The sequence below is a fragment of the Sycon ciliatum genome, chromosome 1 (assembly GCF_964019385.1).
Source record: "Sycon ciliatum chromosome 1, ocSycCili1.1, whole genome shotgun sequence".
NCBI classification, from domain to species: Eukaryota; Metazoa; Porifera; class Calcarea; order Leucosolenida; family Sycettidae; genus Sycon; species Sycon ciliatum.
Window position 1 is genome coordinate 70725711 of NC_088643.1, and position 21769 is coordinate 70747479.

At 45.7% G+C, this 21769-nt stretch overlaps 1 protein-coding gene across 1 annotated transcript in view; it reads right to left on the reverse strand.

Annotated features, from left to right (window-relative positions):
- Positions 1-491: 491 nt before the first annotated feature.
- The window catches only part of LOC135805219 (U5 small nuclear ribonucleoprotein 200 kDa helicase-like), a 32634-nt gene continuing 11356 nt past the window's right edge, over positions 492-21769 (reverse strand). The window contains exons 20-60 of the mRNA XM_065319230.1: positions 21743-21769; positions 21449-21598; positions 21208-21269; positions 20971-21019; positions 20329-20403; positions 20056-20112; positions 19778-19882; positions 19140-19242; positions 18818-18909; positions 18480-18566; positions 18013-18165; positions 17778-17858; positions 17295-17378; positions 16950-17056; positions 16383-16604; positions 16106-16178; positions 15123-15294; positions 13839-14012; positions 13506-13663; positions 13212-13310; positions 12558-12686; positions 12151-12252; positions 11799-11888; positions 11300-11478; positions 10758-10815; positions 10049-10153; positions 9093-9190; positions 8760-8836; positions 8005-8081; positions 7643-7790; positions 5023-5099; positions 4734-4821; positions 4177-4298; positions 3691-3834; positions 3422-3511; positions 2996-3082; positions 2562-2645; positions 2246-2322; positions 1662-1755; positions 1367-1416; positions 492-1161 (exon numbers count right to left, since the gene is read on the reverse strand). The exon at positions 21743-21769 is cut by the window's right edge and continues 27 nt beyond it. Coding sequence (XP_065175302.1) covers positions 951-1161; positions 1367-1416; positions 1662-1755; positions 2246-2322; positions 2562-2645; positions 2996-3082; positions 3422-3511; positions 3691-3834; positions 4177-4298; positions 4734-4821; positions 5023-5099; positions 7643-7790; positions 8005-8081; positions 8760-8836; positions 9093-9190; positions 10049-10153; positions 10758-10815; positions 11300-11478; positions 11799-11888; positions 12151-12252; positions 12558-12686; positions 13212-13310; positions 13506-13663; positions 13839-14012; positions 15123-15294; positions 16106-16178; positions 16383-16604; positions 16950-17056; positions 17295-17378; positions 17778-17858; positions 18013-18165; positions 18480-18566; positions 18818-18909; positions 19140-19242; positions 19778-19882; positions 20056-20112; positions 20329-20403; positions 20971-21019; positions 21208-21269; positions 21449-21598; positions 21743-21769 — 4317 coding nt within the window. The 3' untranslated portion in view covers positions 492-950. The remainder of the gene's footprint in view (positions 1162-1366; positions 1417-1661; positions 1756-2245; positions 2323-2561; positions 2646-2995; positions 3083-3421; positions 3512-3690; positions 3835-4176; positions 4299-4733; positions 4822-5022; positions 5100-7642; positions 7791-8004; positions 8082-8759; positions 8837-9092; positions 9191-10048; positions 10154-10757; positions 10816-11299; positions 11479-11798; positions 11889-12150; positions 12253-12557; positions 12687-13211; positions 13311-13505; positions 13664-13838; positions 14013-15122; positions 15295-16105; positions 16179-16382; positions 16605-16949; positions 17057-17294; positions 17379-17777; positions 17859-18012; positions 18166-18479; positions 18567-18817; positions 18910-19139; positions 19243-19777; positions 19883-20055; positions 20113-20328; positions 20404-20970; positions 21020-21207; positions 21270-21448; positions 21599-21742) is intronic.

A 21769-nucleotide genomic window follows, 5' to 3' on the forward strand; every position in this document is an offset into this window, starting at 1 on the left:
CTGCATAGATTAGACTAAAAAATCTGAGGAAGATACACTTCAACAGGCCAGGACGCCTCTCCAAAAAAACAATTCATACGACGCCAAACATATCGGTGACCTCCCAATTTTTTTACACAGTCAACATAAGCACAACCCAAGGAACAAATTCACAAGTTTATCTAAACTTTCTATGTTTTAAATTTTTTTGGAGTTCGGTGGTCTGAGCCTCCTCAAAATGTGGGGCTTTGAATAAAACAATGTCAATACTCCTCCCTGGCATACTATATTGTAGTAATGTGCATAAGGACCTTACATCACAAGTCCCCAGAAAAAAAGAAGTTTCTTGTCCTTTTCTGCAGCACTCCACTGGATTTTCTGCATCCTGTGGACACTGCTGGGTTCCGCAGAAATTCTACAATCTCTGGCATCATGGAGTTCACGGGGAACAGAAGTGGAAACAACTGATGCCCCCCAAATTCCAAACCACTATCACAACTGGTTACCGAGGGTTTCAGATCTAGATCTGTTTGGTTTTGCTCAGTCTTGCATTGCCAATGTGGCTCAGAATGTATGTAGAATGTTAAGTCAAATCATGGCATATGCAGAGCGAGCAGATGGGAGTTGAGAATGAGACGTACGTATGAGAGACAACAGATCATGATAATAAAGTAGTATGAACGTGCAGCCGACAAAGGGCATAGTGTTTTTCATGGTTCTAGGCAAGCATGGCGGATCTACACAGGAAACCAAGGCTTGCTTTTGGAAATGTGTACATATAAGAAATGGTATGAAAAAAGCATGGGGTTGGCAATTTTAAACAGGTCAACATGTTGCAAACAGCAAAAGGAAAATTACAGCAATGTTCTAAAAGTCAGCTCACAAAGTATTTACAGACAACAGGTCTAAAAAGACGGCAGGCCACATGTTTGGAAAGAGAAGGAAGCGACAGTAAGCATTTTCGCCATTGTCTACTCAACTTCCATGTCTTCAGCACTGTCCTCGTCTTCTTCATCATCATCCTCATGGATCTTCAGGGAGAGCTCCTGCTCCTGATCACAGCCAAGATAGGCATCACACATGAAGAAGAGTGTGTACTTGTATGATCCAGCAGATGGAGCCACGAAATCGAGCTTCACCTTGGACTTGTGCTGGAGGGTAACACGCTTGATGGAAATCAAGCTACAGCAGGGAAAACAAAGACATACACAGGAATAGCACATTCAGGAAGTGCAGACAAAGAGTACACAATCACGCAAAACCCAACAGACTACACACAAAACAAACTGGAGAAGAGAAGAAGAAGAAACAATACAACAAGAATGCCATCATACGGATAGTCCAGACATAACAAGTGCATCATACTATCGACAGTCATGTGTCTTACCTGTTAGTCTTCTGGTCACCGATAACAAGCCACCAACCCTCGTCGCGTTTCTAAAAGCAGAAAGAATCACATTGCAGCTGTCAACATTGCTGCCACCATCAATAATTTGTAGCCCAAAAGCAAATGGTTCAAGCGAATTTATTCCATACTTAAAGTACAAGTTCAACTGAGAACAGCCAACAAAGGTACATTTCATTATTTCGACTGGCCTCAACTAGTCTGCTGTGTGTAAAGGCTAGTGCATTCGCTGTGTTCCTGCATAAAGAAGCTAGCAAATAGCAAGAATGAAACTTACCTGTGGGAAGTGAGGTGCAACAACGGGTCCCACAACCTCACCCTCACTTTCTACCTCACGCTCCAACTTGACGTTGATAACCACAGGTTGCCCACTGTGGAAAAGAACACAATAGCCCGATAAACGCATGGTTGACATCTTCACAGCACTTTTTCTTCATTTCATTTGACTGATGTTTTGAAGGCAAATGAATGAATGTTGAGGGAACCATCGCATAAACATACTTCTTTTTTCGAAGTAAAAGAGTCTGAGTGCGAGGGTGAGAAGAAGAGAATACGGTGAACGAATCTATCTAACACAATACAAATGAATGCATGTAAATTGTTGGTATGCGTGTTTCAACATGGGGAAGGCAGTATGGGGAAAGTGTGACTTGCACAGCAGATGTACAAAGCATTATTGGTTTCACAATTAGGTACAGTATTGGTTGATATGCGTGTGGGATGTCCAAATTACCATTTCCACTTTGGGAGAATTAAGACTCGCGATTTAAGAGATAAGGCAAATTGACGTGACACATTTCACCACACTTCGAAGTAATAACAACCTCCTTGAGCCCTGCATTGAACATATTTGGTACATACCTTGTGAGTTCCTCGGATTCAACGATGTCGTAAGACAATTCAATGTTCGGGTAGCGGTTGCAGAATACGGCAACATCCTGAACGAGAAGCATCACAGTGAAACATGGCAGTGAACATGTTTGTATGTGTGTGTCGGCATCAGCTCAGGCTCTATAGTGATCCTAGCAATGGGCACGATTCAAACAGTGTAAACTGACCATGGCAGTCTAGATTGCGGCCATACATTACGCCACATCCTAGTCCGGCAGTGCAGCCCTACTTGCGCCCTACCAGACTGTGATCGTTGGTATAGCAAACAGTGAATGCTGCAGCTTACCCTGAGTTGCCAGTCCTGCATCTTCAGCAGCTCCAGACGGTCAGCATCCTCCATCTCCATCAGATCAAACACATCGTCGATTTTCTGAAACACACACAGGCATTTAAAAAATGCGTTATAATAATTATATTGAACAAATTTACAACTGCAACACTTCTCCTTTGGTCCACGCAATACCCAATAAAGACTAGAGAGATCAAGAGTGCTACAAGCTTGCTGGTTTTATACAAGTAGGGGTTTCCCTAAACTTCCCAGTAATCCATGATAGTCTTATTGCTGGACATTTAGAAGCATTCTACAAAGTCAACACCAGCCATATACGTGCTACATGTAGAATGACAGAAGATTGCCCTCAGTCTTGCAATCATAATTATGAAAGTGAGAATGCATCCAGACTGCCAGCAGAAAAAAATGCAGAAGAGAGCACTAGTTACCTTAGTTGAGCATCGCTTCACAACTTCGCTGGAGAAGTGAGGAAGCTGCTTCAGATAGGAGTCGCGTCTCCACATGGCTTGCGTAGTCTGCAAGCAGAAAAGGGAGAAGCACAGGCACACAATGACAAGTTAGCCAACAACTTTCTTGTGACGTTTGCTCATGGCAGTGAGCATGTTTGCATTTCTACTGACTGCGCACCCTGCAGATGGCCTACTGAGAAGTGAGAACACACACATGGCTAAGTACGCAATTAGGAGGGTGCTTTGGCTAAACGGGGTATCATTGTATACACTGTACTTGCCAAACATTGGGAGAAGACAACACCAGATCGTGCAACACGCTACAAAACCACAGAATAACGCCGAAAAATGAGATCCTAAAAAACGACATGCAACAGCAAAGAAGGGTGCAGGGATTGAACTTACCATCTGCGCCAGCTCCATAGCAGCCAAGGCAGGCGACAGCCAACCATTGCTGCTGAGTACGTCTACGCAGGCCTGGATCAGGCGGATAGCCTAAAGATAAATCACAGAAAGTGCCACGTGTGAGTGATTTCATAGCAACAAATGGCAGAAATCTGCCAATGTGCATAATGACGACATCACACAATATACTAGGTAAAGCAAACAAGGCTCAGTGGACAGTCAAGCAGCTGCCATGGGTTAATAGTGAGGCAAGGTCTTCTTCACTTTACCTGCTTGAGGATCACCTCAGTGTCGGCCTGCATTTCAGCATGCAGCTGGATGCGAGACAGGTGAGCCTGCAGGAGTAGATAGGTCTTGACATGTGGATCGTTGAACTGATTGCTGCTAGGCTTGTGTGGCACCCGATGAGACAGCTGAGTAGCAACAACAAAAGCAGCAAAGGCGAGAAGAACACAGGGTACCACATTTACATGAGGCAGTCCGAAATACTACACGGTTTCCTAAAAACTACAAACGCACACAGGTGTACACACCGGTTCACAACTATTTTTCCGCAACATTTTAAATATGCGTTCAGTAGTTTGGAATCCACCGATTATGAAATATAATGAAACGAACATTCTTTACTGATGCAGGAATAGATGTTCAAACATTCCGTTAAGTGTTAACACCCCCTGCCCATCCCGGCCCTGGAAGTCCACACAGTACACACAGTCCACACTGAATACTGGTACAGACAGTACAGAGTAACAAACCTTCGCCAAGACAGAGTCTTCATGATGGCGCACGGGAATGTCCGAGTACTCTGCAGCGTTGGAGATAATCTCCAGCAGGCCACGAAGCTTCGTCTTGGCGTTGAGCGACATACTGAACAGTTCTGCAAAACAGAACACATCAACACATACAATCAGTCACATGTTGTTCAACATAGATTGCAACATTGCTAATAGCCCACTGCGCGGCACTGCACACTGGTACATATGCCTACAAGACAACGTTAGGCTGCTGATATTACAGATCCTGCACGGTACTGCGCCGAGCAGTACACACAATACATTCAGCTGTACCGGAAATTACACCATGTCTACAGTGAGTCACTGTGCAGTCCTATGCACTGATCATCAATCATGCAATGAGCGAGCTGGAGTAGCTATCTAGGAGTACCATGCAGGAATAGCAATTGCCAGGATTCGATGTCTGCTCTACAACACGCCGCACAGCACACATAACCACACACATAACCACACACATAACCACACACATAACCACACACCCACACGCACACACACACCCACACACATACAGCACTCACCGATCGTCGTGTAGTTGATGTAGTAGTATGCAGCAATCATGCCCAAGTTGAGAGGATTGACATCCATCTCATCCTCAATGGAGATACACTAGTGCACAAGCACAGCAGTGGGTAGTGGGGAAAGACGACAAGTGTTGGCACAAACCCAGTGCATCAGTAAAAGTACAATCGTACAGAGCACTGTAACAACGCAATCATGTTCCACGTCAACAAGGTTTCTCAAGTACAGACATGTGGTCAACATGCGGTCAACTTGCAGACAAGATAGCATCATGTGGATTTTCTGTACCTTGGACTGCTGTAGGTCACTGAGCGTGGTTTCCACGACCTCACTCAAGTGATCACTGAGATGACGATGTGTCATACCTACAATGTGGAGCAGTCCGAGAAACAAACACAACAGTCAACACCACACTATAATGATAACAACCATGTGAACGCTGGGTTCTGTGCAGTGTATAGTTGCTGTTACGGGTAACATGGATGCACCAAATGGGACTTTCGGTCTTTGACCACCCATCGCTTCAGGAGCTGTATCTGCGGAAAACTCTGTCCGACTAAGTCTCACACGAGCCGCACCATTTATTTTCTCTATGTTATTCATAGGTCGAGGGAATGGAAAAGAGAAAAGTCTGAAGAAGAGATTGACTGTCACCAACCAGGACTCAAACCAGGGAACTTCGCTTGAGGTCAGTGATGCTCTAACCACTGAGCTATGGTGTAGCTGTCATCCCAGCAGAGACCGTTCAACATTTTCTTCACACTTCCTGCTCGATGTTATAGTTGGTCTTCCAAGATGGATCATCCCAGCACAACGCTGCACCGTGTGCATGCTTCCGGATGCGTGAATATACCATGTTGGTCTTAATCAGGATTCGTCAGGTGTACCAAGGGAAAGACATCCCCAAAAAAATTCGTCAAGGGTGGATTAGCAAGTAACCGAACATACATCAGGCACAGGGCATAGGCCACAGGGCGTTACTATGAAATAGGGCCATGGGTGAAGATTAACATGTACAACACGATACATGTACATGGGTTTATTAGCGTCTAACCATCTACACAGTGAGTTGACAATTTCCAGTGCAACCACATACACAGACACACCACACAGACACACCACACACACACACACCATTGAGACCATTTGATGCCCATCGCCAGTGGCGATGATAGCGATGCTACAGCAGAAGCCATAGCAGCTTGTGCTGGGATTGCACCATTCAACAGTTTGCAAGGCTGAAGAATTGACCGCCACTATTCAGCCTGGTCTACACCACACAGCTATAAAGTGGCTTTTTCTGGCCAGTGAATCCCTACTTTTTGGTCTTTTCATATTTTCATTTTTTCATGCACACACATCACACCACATACTCCGGCATGCACTGGCTGTTGGTAACCACCCAGGAGAATGAAAGATAAGTCAGGAGGAGTCTGAGAAAGAGAAGAAAGACGTGTGTGACCATAATCGTCGGGAATCGAACCAGCAACCTATCAACTAGAAATCGCTGCACATACCACTGCACCATATGTCACACCCACCCACATCCACCCACACCATACACATACACCATACACATACACCATACACATACAGTGGCGGATCCAGGGGGGGGGGGGGGGGGTTCCGGGGGTTCCATGAAACCCCCTAAATTTTGCAAAGTGTGCAGCTGAGAAATATCGAAAAATATCATGTGTGCACAAAAGGACGTCCGTCCGATCACAGTCAGTGAAGCCACTGAGTCAAGGAGCACAGACTCAGTCAGTGCACTGCATGCGCGTGCGGTAGATCGATACTGTACGGATAGTAGTCTGTACTGGTGTTCACGTCCGTGATTTACAAACGGACACTGTAGACAACATTGGGTGGTTGTTTCCTTTTTGATCTTTCGAAACGATCCAAACTTACCTCCATTGGCGCTGTCATTCACTGCTGCTCAGGATGGGTGTGGTGTGGCCAGTATTCCTTGGACAAGTTTTTTGCAGAAGAGAAAGGATGTTCCGAGTACTGACACTCTTCAACGAACTTCGAACCGTACACGTAGAGTTCAAGCTCCTCAGAAGATGAGGGCTCCGACATCCAAGCAAAGTCAGTAATCTCTACCTGCTGCAGCATGCAGTAGTGACTAGTTGTTCCTCCGCAGGAACGGAGTGCTGCGCCAGCGATGTGTTTTAGATGACATTGGAAGGATTGTACAATTGTCGACACTGTTTCGCTGTTGTTGTTTCTGCCACTGAAGTGAAGACGATGCTCTTGTCCTGTGACTATAGAGCATTTCGCATCGTACAAACGCCAACAGTTTCCGAAAGTACAAATGGACAGGGAAAGTAACTTAGTTGTTGTCATTTCGGCATTCCTGGCTCTCAACGTACCCATGGCTTGCATATTCGATCTTTACAAGAAGTTGAAAGGGTCTTCAAGCCCTCACTGAACCTGTGTGCCAGTCGATTGCATACATGTATATGATTATGTGTCCGTACTAATAATGTAGGGTAAGCCGCAGCATTTGGCCCTGTACAGGTTTTTCACCGTCCACCACACCACAACTGCCCTCTCCAGCGATGGTGGTGTGCTGTGGCAACGTGTCGAGGCCGGCTGGAGAGCGCAGTTGTGGTGTGGTCGATGATGGAAAAATATATGTCCGTAGTGTGTTTTAAAAGCATGCGATTCCCACTAACACAATCGGATTGTCAACCGCACATCTGATTCCATAATATTTTGGCTGTTCAATTTTGGTTCAACCGGAACCCCCCTGTAGAGATCTCTGGATCCGCCCCTGACATACACACACCATACACACACCATACACATACACACCCACACGCACGCAAGCACGCACACACACACACATGCACGTAGACAGACACAAAAGAGGTAAGACTGTTAGCTACTGCAGTGGCTTTCCTACCCTGGAGGTTGTAGTAGTTGGGATTCTGCGTCATGCGACGGTAGAGGAACGTCCAGGTCAGGTAATCCACTGCATCTTGCTTGTTCTCTATTGTCTTCGTCACAATCTCAGCGTTGAAGTGGTCATGAAGGAAGTGATCCAAATGGGACTACACGCACATAAGCACACACACACAGATACTAACATTAGTTCAAATTACACTTCAGAGAAGGAAAGAAGCATGTCTGCACAATCATGTTATAACTAAAAGGCAGCCCGTGAAGCGGATTCACTGAAAAAGGAGGATAGGGGAGAAAGATTACCCTAATCAGACAAAGCGGAAGATCACCCTTGTGGACAAAGATCTACCATACTCTACTCACCTCCACTGGCAGAGGCTCGTAGAGGAACTTCTTGTAGAGTTCTTTCTTGGAGTTCTGGCACATGAGGATGCACACACCTGCACACCAGCAAAAGACAACACACAGACAGCAGCAGTAAGTACATGTAACCAATCGAAGTGTGCCACACAGTGCAGTGCACACAGCCTGTACACTACTACATTGCACTGCAATGCCTACATATAGTCGGTGGCGGGGGGTGGGGTGGTTGAGAATTCCGTTGTTTCTCTTGCCTCATTCCTCTGCTGTTGTGCGAGGGTGGCACAACACAATGCACCAGATCCATGCCTACCGTATTCACTTACATACAAGTGTGTGCCCTTATATGCGAAAAAGCGTTTTTTTCCCATTTCGCCAGGAAACACATGTTCCGGATACAAGGGCATGTCTTTCAATACGAGTATTCAAGTCTTCAAAATACACTCTCGGGTCTGGAGTTTTTATCCCATGCCTTTATATGTGGAGGTGCCCTTGTATTCGAATATAAGTACGTGCCCTTTTATACGCGCGAATACGGTCCATAGATCACTGTATTTTCCTGAGTATAAGCCGCACTGGAGTAGAAGCCACTACCAGATTTTTTTGGCACGAAATACAGACATCTTGCCTGTTTATCGCTGTTTATTTGACCATCATAGTATAAGCCACAGCGCCTTGTTATTTTTCGGAAAATACGGTACTACAACATATTGGCGGGGGAGTAGTGTAAAATTACAAGGGTATGATTGTGGACTAACCGACTTCATCTGCAACGTTCACTCGATTAGCAAGACCAACCATCTGCAGAATATTGGTGATGGGATAGTCTGCATATCTACGAAGGAAGAAAGCAGTAGACAGAGAGCACACTGCCGAGTCATATCACATGGCAACACACAGCTGCAGAATTCCCATGTACAGTTTACCAAAGGATGGTTTAGGAGTGGAGGTGCCAAGAACTGCCTTGCAAGTGCTGTACTGCAATATTCAAGAAGTAAGATGGGGTTGAACAGGCTACACACAGTCAGAGTTAGTAGCCATACAGCAAGGAGTGAGAAGAAGTCTGCCTGCAGCACAGCCGATGCACATACCTGTGATTACGTCCGTCAAAGTACTGAGTGTCCATAATGACCACCAGGTGTGCCTGCATGTCCAGATGCCAGGCCACATCACATGATGCTACCACCACCTATCACCAACAGGTAGCACAGACAACCATGAGAAACAGTTCAAAAGAAAGAAAATATAAACTGAGTGCCCACGCGCGCACACATGCCCGCAAACACGCGTGCACATGCCCGCAAACACGCGCACAAATGCGCATGGACACACACACACACACACACACACACACACCGGTACATGAATAAGCAGGAAAGTTTCCAGTGAGAATCAGAGCTATAAGTCATAGTGTTAGCCTCAGGCATTGCACGGCGGCCTAGCAACATCATTGCTGGAGCCCTGCATTATCATCATTGGCAACTTTCCCATGACTCTCTTAAAGACTCGACAGTAATTCTCCATGACAAATGCCAGCAACTACAGCCAACCAGAGGAAGGTTTCAGGAAACTGAAATAATAAAAACTTGAACAGGTGCTGCTCCAGTAGCGGGACCACTGAGCTGGCTGCTGATGATGATGATGACGATGATGATGACGGCGATGGTGCCGGTCACTACGGACATGATGATGACAGTGATGGGCGTGATTCTCACGACAATTCTTCCATTTGACTCTCACAAAAGCATTAATCACAGTCGTACATCAACAGTGTACACCACATGATCCGCATCACTCTCTCTCTACGTCTCTCTCTCTCGCGACCATTTTCTGTACCTTTCTCTTTTCTCTCTACTTAAACTACCTGGAACCTCAGTGAGCAGGAGTCACGTGATACCACAGACAGCTGCAATATCATCATTGGTTGCCAGGTACATGTTGCAATATGAGAGAAGGAGAGACTGGCAACCCTAAGAGAAAGCCAGGATCAAGATCACTACTTCTACTACTTCGAAGTAAATAAGCAAGAGTGATGAGGACAAGTTACCTGAATGGCGCCTGCATTGAACAATGCTTCGATTGCTTTGCGTTCAACTTCACTGAGACCTTCGTGTAGGTAGGCTACACCTTGTGGAATCATCTCATGCAAAGTCTAGTTTTAGCAAGCAACAGGAAACACACAAACAGGCGGACAGAGACATAGACAGACAGTTGGAAAGACAGACACACAGACACACACACACACCGGGTATGCACACAGACAGACACATAGACAGGCACATAGACGGACAGACAGACAAACAGACAGAGAGGTGCACACCTGGGGATGTCTTGTGTACAAAGACCATATCATCAGGAATATGCCTAAAAGGGACCAAAATCATCACTTTCTTCAGGAAGTTATAAATCAAAAATAGTCGCAGTTTCTAGCTGCATATATAATTATATTTCCTAATCGTTAGCAAGATAGCCTTCTATATACACATGTTTTGAATTTACAAGATTTGAACAAGTAAACTTGACACCACTGACTAACTGATGAAGTTATAAGCGATTAATCAACCGCTGACTAATCAGAGAGTAAAGAGTGTGTTCTTTTTTGTTTTGTTCACTAGTGTGAGAACTTATGTCTGGCCCAAACACCATAAAACATGCACAAGTGTTTGGCTGCAAAATGTTGCCCTATTCACTATCCCTGTGTGCTGGAAAGTTATCTATTCACCATAAGTCGCAGTTTATGTATACGGATTACATACCTTGTCCTTGATTTTGCTCAAGTATGGCTTCAAGTCAGAGGCTTCACAGTGTAAGAATCTGTGTGCACCAAACCAATGATACGTACACACGATGCATGGTTAGATTTCAGTAAAACGAGAGCACAGTCGGCAGACTTGCGTCCCATGCGGGCCAAGAAGTGCATTGCCACTACTGATATCATTGAATACAGCATGTAGCCTGTAAAGTGGGGAGGGGAGTACACTGAGTGACCATCCAACGAGTTATTTGTTCCACATGTCAGATGTAGAGAGGAGGTCAGCACTTTCACCCTCTCAATCCTGGAGTAGTTCGGAAATTGCTCGCATCATGTTGACAAAAGCTTTACATCTTCACAAAAGCATTGTACAACACTCGACAGCCTCACAGTACCATATCATTTTCGCAATTTGCCTCGAGTGCAGAGACCACAGCAGACCACTGACTCCAGGGCATGGAATGGTGGGGTGTCAGATTAGAGATAAATGAAGGACAGCAGTTCAGATGACAATATTGCAGATAGTTTAGGAAGGTCGACACACACCTGAGTGGCTTGTTGTCTGCGGCGACATATGCCATGATGTCCAGAGCTGTGAGACGGGCCTGCTTGCGACTCGGCACAAAGATTAGTGCAGGCTCGGCTGGAGCATGCTTCAAGATGGCGTTGTACGTTGGCTTGATCATGGCAAGAAGACGAGACATAGTGTGGCTGATGTTGTAACTCTATACATTGCACAAATGCAAAAATCAAACACATAGTAGTTGACAATTAAATACAAGGAAACAATAATAAATTAGAGCTATGAAAAGACTAAGTATGAAAGCCGCAGACATCACCACGCAAAACATCACAACTTGCTGGAGGTATAGGGTTTTTGTTTCCAGAATCGATTTTTCTAGCTCCCACCATCAGTGGAGATGTGGAACATATCAATGAGCTCATAAGGATCCACACAAGCTAAGGACTCATGTGCCCAGGAGCAATGACCAGCACCAGCACCACCACGCACAGGTCAAAGAATAGCATACTCAGTCGTACACACCTGAATGTGAAGTTCCAGTGGCACAGGCCGCACATTGGGATGGAAGTTGAACGTTGCGTTCTGCGGTGCACCAATCCACTGAGCCAGGTCCTGTCGCAGGAACACATGCGGATTAACAATATTACTGACCTTTAATAGGAACTAGGAAGCAGACACAACAAATACTGGAAAGTGAATTGCATCACAATCATGGGAACACCCGCAACGTGCCAAATGCCAGCATGAATATTGACGAAAAAAAGAAAAAAACTGAATGCCACAACTTGGATCTAGCCAATCGTTGGTTCACGTTCAACAACAAACCAATCACATGTGCAGTGGCACACTTGAAAGACAGATTTCAACTGCGTACCCGTGCGTTAGATACTGGCGCACTGAGTGCAATGATGCGAATTGAGCGCTCAATCTGGGAAGAGATGTAGCGCATCCGAGAGCAGATCACCTCCATCACCGGCTATAATAGGACGTACAGGCATGGATAGAGACAACAGTAAGTCAGTTGATTTCTGAAACAGGTGAACTCATCAAAAAGCACCAAGGTGGACAAGCAAACTGGGCACCACTTGATATCCACAACTAAAGTTCAGCACAAAGTACTTTCTAAAGTGGTATACATTGTAAAGAGGATAGAACATACCGCTTCACCGCTATACAATTTGCCATGTGCTGCTGGGTTCTGAAAAGCAACACGCTGATTACAGCGCAGGGTATTAAACGTTCCAATGCACAGCAAAAGCGAAGGAAGTACACTGGACTTACACCAAGTTCACCGCCGATCAGATGCGTCTCGTCTAGAATAAAGAGATGCACGTTCTGCACATTCTTCCTCTGCTTCCATCGCCTGGACAATGTATCCCACTTCTCTGGGGTGGAAATGATGATATTGCCCTGAGCAAGCAGTTCACAATACGTGGACAAATGGACAACCATCAATCAGTATAAACCTCTTTCTCAGCAATATGCATCAGTTGATCGCACTTTCTGTGATCTCGCCTCAAGACACTGCGAACAAAGCCCAGTATTCTTTGCAAAGGATAACACATATACTGTAATTTCACAAATTTTCGGTGTACTTTTATTTTCGGTACTTTCGGTGCGTCTGTTTCACACCTAAAATTTCAGTACACCGAACAAACACTAACACACATAATCCAATAGGGAACTGATTCTCTGTACCGAAAATTTCTGTTCACCTAACCTAGCCTGTTGCCCTCATACCGAAAATATTGAGCACCGAAAATTTCTGAAATTAGAGTATACAGTTTCCCATGAGAAGCACACAAAAGATAACATAAAGAAGCAATGGCATGTACGGAAAACAGATCGACAGCATGGGCAAGTTGCCAATCCAATAGGCACAATATCACAGTACATGCACACCGATGAACCACTAGACGGTACGATAGTCCATACCTTGGCCAAGAGTTTGAGATCATGGCTAGTCTCTCCAGTCAGCATGACAACACGACGTTCCAAATGGCTGCCAAAGCGAACCTTCCAGTCCTCATACACCTGTGTAACAATAATAGCAGCAGCACGAACCAAACACAAACTCCATCAGCCATGAAGGTGCATGATGGACACACATACGTACATGCAAGTACACACATGCCCCCCCCCCCCACACACAAACATACAACTACCACTAGCAGACACATGCACCAATCAAAAGGCAAACTCATGCATGTGTGCTGCTATATGACTCACAATCTCAGCCAGGCACTGCATGGGTGCAATGTAGACGCAGCGTGCGTCAGGCTGTGCCAGCGTACGCAGGATGGCAAACTCCGCACAGATGGTCTTGCCACTGCCCTTGGGCGCACCAAGGAAAACATTGTTGTCAGTGTTGTACAAAGTGTTGAAGACTGGAGAAAACAAAACACACAGGGAAAAGAAAGCATGATTTCCAAAAACCCCGACTGACTATGTACTGCAATGACCAAAACATTCTGAAAATGTTCAACCATTGATCCATTTATGGTCAAAGCAAGATTATCACCTTTTTTTCCTGAATGGACTGTATAAAAACACGCACTGTACCTTGTGTTTGAATTGCATTGAACTCCTGGAAACGTCGCTTATAGATGAACTCGTAAGCAACGTTGTGCAGAGCCGACACAGGCAATGCCTGCAGATCAAGCAACTCAGTAGGCGGTGGGTACTTCTCCGGCAGAATGAGATGACGGAAGGAGACAGCCTGCTGCGTTTCCGAGGCTGCAGTCAACAAAGAAACAAGCAGCATAGTTCACTTGCAAGAACCAACCACACAAGTTGCGGAGACTCTACCTTGGGGGGGGGGGGGGGGGGCAATGCCATTTTATTACACCTACACGTTGTATAGGTCTGTACATGACAAATCCATTGATCACCGAGCTGCAGAGAGTGCTCAATGTCATAGACAGAGCTTAGAGCATAGCAGACTCGGCGGAGGATATTCAGGTTGGTTGTAACTGTGAGTTTCATGACGTGAAGCAATCATCAGACAACTGATATTGGGGTTCTACATAGCAGCACGCTTATAAACACATAGGGCCACAGGCATAAGCAAATTTAGCGCTAGGTGCAGGTGGGTGCTAAGTCTGGAAGAAAGCTAGCACGGGCCGAGGTGCTAGGAGAGACAACAGGCGGGTGGAAGTGCCAGGAGGATGGCGAGCAACAGGCAGGTGTGAACGTTAGGAGGTCTACGCCTGGAAGCATCAGCTTGTGAAAAAGCGTGGACAGAGGCGCTGGGGAGGCAGTGTACAGCAGATGGGTGGAGGTGCTAGGGGAATGGCGGGCAACAGGTGAGTGAGATTGTTATGGTTTTTTTAGGTGACGGACGGGCGTGAGCAGAGTGGTATAGTGTAGTCAACAACAGGACGTGATATTGGCACCGTAATTCCGCGCATATGCCCACGGGCCTCTATCCGGCTATAAGCCCAAACGCAACTCGTGTGTCAAGTAGAATTTTTCACAATATGGACTCTTCCTACCATGGTACAGCAGGTCAGTGCAGTTTACCAGTAGAGTATGGTAGACCCACTACGAGCACGGACTTGAACTTTTTCGTGAACCTTCAAAATTCGAATATTGGCCCATGGGCTAAAACAAGAACATGTTTTACTGGATATTTTATCCGCAAACTGCATTATTTCACATATAAGCCCATGGGCTTATACGTGTCCGCGCATATAAGCCCATGGGCTTATATGCGCGGAATTACAGTATATAGGGATGCTGAATTTTGAGATAATCTCAATCGCTTTTTGAGCAGGAGCTTCTTCTGTTGTCTCTCCTAGCGCCTCGGCCCGCGCAATAAAAGAAAGTACATGTACACCAGCTTACCAAGCCATCTGTCGGACACCACACGGATGAAGTACTGCGGTGGCAGTGGTTCAAAGATAGGTACGTAGAAAGTCAGCAAGTGTTTCTCTGTCGCATACTTGGACTTCAGCAGGAAGAACTCGTTGTGGAGAATGGCTTCTCCATCCACATCTTCGACAAACACCCAGAAGCCCTGGGAAGAAAACAAAAGCAATGTATGCATGCACACATGTAAGCAATTACCAGGCAACTAAGAATAACACAACACAAGGATCAAAGCGAGATACTAGCAAGTACAATCACCAGGGTGGAATATTAGCCACAAGCATAATATGCTTGTGGCATATTACGACTGCTGGGCAATGGTTTTACATAGTGCTAGGCTTACATGCCAGCTTCCAGCGAGGACGCGTATAGTGTGTGCGTGCATGCGCGTAAGAGAGAGAGAGAGAGAGAGAGAGAGAGAGAGAGAGAGAGAGAGAGAGAGAGAGAGAGAGAGAGAGATGGAGATAAAGAGAGGCTCAGGTCAGTTGTAGTCACTAGTCATGTGGTAATTGCTTGAAACAGCAAGTATTACAAGAACATCACCTCTGTTGTACAGTAAGTCCACCGGTGGCCTCTTTTCATTTTTTTCCTGTTTCGTGATACTGTACAGATGCCCAGTTGAAATTTTGTCGATGGATCATGAAACACTAAAACACCGCTGAAGTGTCTGGAATTTAGTTTCGTCCGAATGTTAGGTACCTCCTCCCGTACAACCTCTCCCAAGCTGGCCTGCATGCACCCCATACTACGTCCTTTTTCGTACTCAACACGAAGATCTTTGGACGGAAGTGATGAAATAAATTAAAGAAGTTGGCTGCTCTCAATATGGAGCTCGCAGTGGAACTGGGGATGTTTTGGCTTATACACTAGTAGTGTGAGTTCTGCAAAACAACAACACGTTCTGCAGTTACAGAACAGGTCTCTCAACACCAGGGCATTTTATCTACATCACTCCTCACCTCAGACTGTCCATGAATTTTCTCGTCCCATTGGAAATCAGGAGTGATGGTGAGTTCAACTTTCAGAGTGGATCTACAGAAGAAAGGAGAAGGCAGGTGATAATGGTCGAGATCACACAGTCACCAATTGCAGACGAATACCAAAGTAACCACTACCAGTACCGAAGATCTCAAAGTACATGTACACTGACTATACTGAGACATACAGGGACTCCATGTGTTCATAGTCAGCAGAAACCAAGGATAGTCACTACACGACTCCGCGGCATCAGCATACCTTGTGATCGGTTGGATGTGAGTGGCCAGTTCCAGCTTGGGGAAGAGGTGTACAAAGCGGTGGACGATCTTGCCCATCTTCGGCATGCGGATCAGCTCACCAATTTCGTTGGCACTGAGATCATAGAGTCGCTCCCATGTGAAGGCTTCACGCTTCTCCACCTTTTTGGTGACTTCGTCTGGCAGCTTCTTAAACTGACGCAGCGGGGTCATAGATAGCCACCTGTTTTCGTTGCAATGAATATGCACAGACAGAGAAATAAACAACAGCTACTCGTCAGTCAAATAAAAAACTCCCGGAAAGAGCTACAACAACGGGCACTTCCATTAAAGAAGTTAGTACACTCCTCCAGGTTGTCAGGACAGAAGAGGGATTTAGGAAATGGAAGCTGCAAGATTAGCTTCCATGCTCAAAACACAAACTCAAAGTAAGCAACATACCAGTAGAGAGCAAAGAAACATGGAGGAGATGGTGTGTGTGTGTGTGCATTGGATTGGCTGCTCGTAGAACATGGATATTGATACATGTACAGGTAAACACAATACAGGAATAGAAGCAGCTGCTCACATTCGTTTGTCAATCATCTTGCACATGTTCAGACACCGATCAGCCAGTTGCGCCCAGCCACGATGAAGAACAATTTCAAAGACAGCGCGCATCAGACGACCCGCCGACTGTTAGCAACACAACAAGAAGAAAAAACATTGACATTTTGAGGTGGAACTAGCTGGAGTGCTTGCTATAGCAGAACCACATAATACAGGGTCTCAGGATTGCAAATACTTCTCAAACTGAGTGCAGAGCAACAACCATCACAATTCTAACAGTTAGGCCGAATAGTGCCCATAGCTCAAGCTGTTTGTCAAAGAATTCAGCAAACAACTGCATACACAAAGAGCAAAATGCCAATACCTGAGTGACATAGACCATATCTGCCATTAGCGCCAGGCCATCCAACTTCAGTTGGGAAATATACGCCTGCAGCAGCACATTGACCTGTAGCAACAGCAGAAAACGCATGATAAATGAAACAAATCAGCTAACCACAACCCAGTCCCTATCCACATACCAGGCAGCCATCCTAGAACTGCCCATCGAGAGTACAGCACAACAGAGGGAATGCCACTTGTCAGCGAACGCATACACCTTGCATATGATTGCATTATCGATTTATCGGCCAAACAGCTGAAAGAAAGAAAATTACAGCCGCCGCTAATCAATCACAGCATGCCAAAAACAACAAAAAAGAAGAAGACAACATACTCGACTTTGTTCATGTGGGCTGCTGCGGGCTCACAACTTGAGTGTGAAGTAGCATTGGTAAAGACCATTTCTTGGCATGTGAAATGTACACCTGAAGTGCCGGAAACAATGAGTTAGATCGATACGACATACCTTAGCACTCGGCTCATCAATAGTCTCCTTGATCGGAATGGGAACACGGTCCATCAGCTTGGCCAACTCCAGCTTTTCCTCCTGCATGCCGAGTTCGAAGGACAGAGATGGAGAACGTGAGTCAGTAAACACATCACAGACTATAGAAAACAGTGCCTACATACTGTCTGGAAAGTAAACACAATGTAGTACAAGCAACAAAGAGAATTCATGGAGCACGGGGGACAAGCCTTACCTCGCGCACATTCAGGTACTTGAACTCTGACGAGAGTGAGAAGACACGCACCAACTCAATCTGGCTCAGTGTCGGCTTCAGCAAACTGTTGTACGTCGACATTGTCTCCACGGTGCAGTAGAAGTGACTAGCGATTCGTCCAAGGTCTGTTGCCTGCCAGTGTACAAAAGAACAGAACCAATATGAAACAAAACTACACCGCGAGTACACAGGGGTCATCAATATTAGTGTACAGTTCATTTTTGAACAGGGCTGCATAAGCATGGATGGGCTGCAGCAAATGCCTAGCACACAGCACTTTCAACAGAGGATACTGAGTAAGATCCATACACACCGGACTATTCACCAAGTGAACACTATGTGCAACTGTCCCCAGATTGATATTCTACGCATACACACTCACACGCAGCGTAACTGCCTCTGTGATCATGTCGGCAATGTAAGAAAACAGAATGGCAGATCCTTACCTGCAACAGCCCTGTGCGCTTGTCATACTTGATCAGCTGTGCCTTGGCCAGCTGTACTGCAGCGGTGTGAATGACGTTCAAGCAGAACTAAATAACACGCAAGAGAAACAAATCAGACAATCAGCTGCACATTTAGTATAGAGACAGGCAGCCCAGGTCTAGAGGCATGGCTCAAGGTGCTACAGAACATAAAGGGACAAGAGGTTGCAAGCTGCTTGGTAGCACAAAGGCACAAACACGGTGCAGACAAATCCAGACACAGTCTTCTATTGCAACACCAATCATCGAAACAATACCAACAGGCAATGTGCTACATGTACATGGTCAATGCAACTCACAGCCTCCAGTGATGGGTCGGCCGTGTGTTCGTCGTGGGAGACACCATACAGTGTTGGGTTCTTCTGTACGCGAATGTTGTAGTACGAGTACCCTGCAAGGAATAAGACCAAGACGAGCCAGTTTTATGAGCAAAATGCCATGTTGAACGCATCATGGCATTCTAGAACACTTGATTGGTGATTGGCCTCACATGCATTCTAGAACACTTGATTGGTGATTGGCCTCACATACCGACATGTATACAAAGTATTCACTCTCTTGACACAGAAGACACATGTAGGGGAGAGCAAAGACGTACACTGATGATGCCGATATACTTACGGAGCCACGCCAGTGCGTCCTTGATGTTTTGTACACTGCCCAGGACAATCTCAGCATTGAGGTTCTCCGGCAAGCGCTTGACAAACTGACTCTCAACCGGCAGCTGTCCAAAAGCACACAGACATAATTATAGAAACATGAAAAAGTAAAAAAGACACAATGGGGTGGGGGCACAGACTTACTGACTTCTGCTCAAGTGGGCGTAAGTTATTCCTTACTGCCCGCCACTGTGGCCAGTGTCCACAGTACCTACAAATACACTACAGTGCAATGGTTTGAAGGCCCGGTGGATAAATTCTCAGAGAAGCAGAGGTTAACTCAAGTCTGCCTTAACCCATCCTAAAGCTACTACAATTTATTTCGGCATGCTTGACGACTGTAATCTCCCTGGCTTCAGTTCATTAACCCTTCCCCTTCTCTGTCCCCCAATCTCCCTCTCTTCCTCTTCCCGCATTGAAGCCCCTCCTCATCCACTTTTAAATTCAAGCCATGCTCGATGTTCCTTCTTTCACAGAGACTCCCATGACAGCCATTCGCTTGTCTTTGGAGAGTCAAAACTGAATTGAACATATACATACATAAGCATGCATACACAAAATGGCAACGACAAAGTAGCACTAACATATGCTACTACTAACCTGATGATTAAGCAAGGAGAGGTAGTATTGCAGTTCACTGTGGTTGGTGATCAGAATGCCTTTACCCTCGCGATCATACTGGGGACGACCAGCGCGACCAAACATCTGCATGAACAGCCAAACAATCCCCAGCCAAGAACACACAATAGACAAACAATCAAGTCAAGTCAGTACTGATATAGGCAAGCAACTATCACAACAACCCAGATATGTCACATAAGGTTCTGCACATACTCACATAAAGCACAGTCGGTTAGGCATCATGAATGAGAACCTACCTGCATGACATCTAGTGCACCCAGTTCCACCCATTGGCCCTTCTCAGGACTGTAGATCTGAGTACAGAGCAAAAAAAAGGAAATAGAAAATACACAGTTGTCAGACACGTGAGTAATAGCTGAAGTTCCAGTTCACAAATACATGGCACGTGACTGTGTACATCGCAGAAGAGTATCCAGGTGCATAGACAGAGCACAGTACACTGTACTAGCAAGACCAACACTCAGGACGTGTAGTATACACCGAGGAGTACGGGGGACACCACTGCTTACCTGAGTACCCTTGATAATCACGGTATGAGCTGGGAGATTGACACCCCACGCCAGTGTTGCTGTAGAGATCAGAACCTACACAAGGCAACCAGCAGCAGCGAGGTATTCCAACATCAAGGATAACAAATGGTAGTGCACAATACAGCGAAACCTTGGAATTCTGACCGCCTTCTGGACCGGGCAAAGTGGTCTGATTCGTGAAAATAACTATCCAGTATGCATGTTTGCGGAGAAAATTTCAGGAACAAGCAAATGTGGTTGGATCGGTGAGGTGGTTGGAAAGTGAGGTTCCACTGTGGACATCACTACACATGTTGCAGAATACAAAATAGGGGCCAGCCAATAGCTCCTGTGTCTGTGAAATACAGCACACTACAAAAATTCTCGCAAACACATACATTGCCTATGCTATAGTTAATTCCTGTCCATCATTGTTTTCAAACATCAACCTGAGATTGCGATACTCTTCACAAAGATGAAATATTCAGAAGCCAAAGAGGATACAACAAGAAGCCACAACAAGAAGCCTACCAACACCAGTGTAGGCACATAACAATGCGGGCAATTCAACAGATAATAAATTCCCCGTGCAGGCGTCCACAAAACAAGTAGAAGATACGGCAAGTCAAAACTAAACCCTACCTGAATATGCTGATCGCCAAACAGATCTTCAACTAGCGTACGATCAACTCTATATTATTGACATGGGTTCAGAAAAGAAACAGACACAACAATGCAGGCATACCAGTATGTAAGTGCACGGCCAAAAACCAACCGCCATGCAACATAAGGTGAGCACTGCAAACAAATAGTGGAGGCAACGGCAGCGGGAAGTACGCAAGGGGTGCAGCAAGGAAGTAATGTGACACATCAACTAACCTGGACATTCCAGCGTGATGGACAGCAAAGCCATACGGAAGCAAGTCCTTCAGGTCGGCATTCTATATAGCACACAAATCACGCGACAATTACCACAATAAGCGCCATCCTCCACTCCAAGAAAGAACACTTTAACATTGGACACTGTGCACAGAGAAGCTGTGAAAACTATTCAAAAACACACCAGAGCATAACGTATTGTAGCCATCATCCATAATCGCAACCAGAGATGATGACATACCTTGACCTCTTCAGCTTCAGTGCGCAATACTTCTGTACTGGCCGAGGCTTCTCTCAGAAACAGACCAAGCTTGTCGCGCTCCAAGCAGAGATCACGGATAGCTTTCGCCGTCTTCACTGTCTCCTTCCGCGAATGCACGAATACGAGAACCTGCCAAGACGCAATCACATTGCATGCACAAAATTTGCCAATTTAGTAAACCAAAGCAGACCGATTAGCCAGAAATATACAATGAAAGTGGTACTAACAGACATTGTGACTTAGAATCATTCACCAGCATGTATGTATCCTCACCTGACTCTTTCCGGCCTCTTCAAGAAT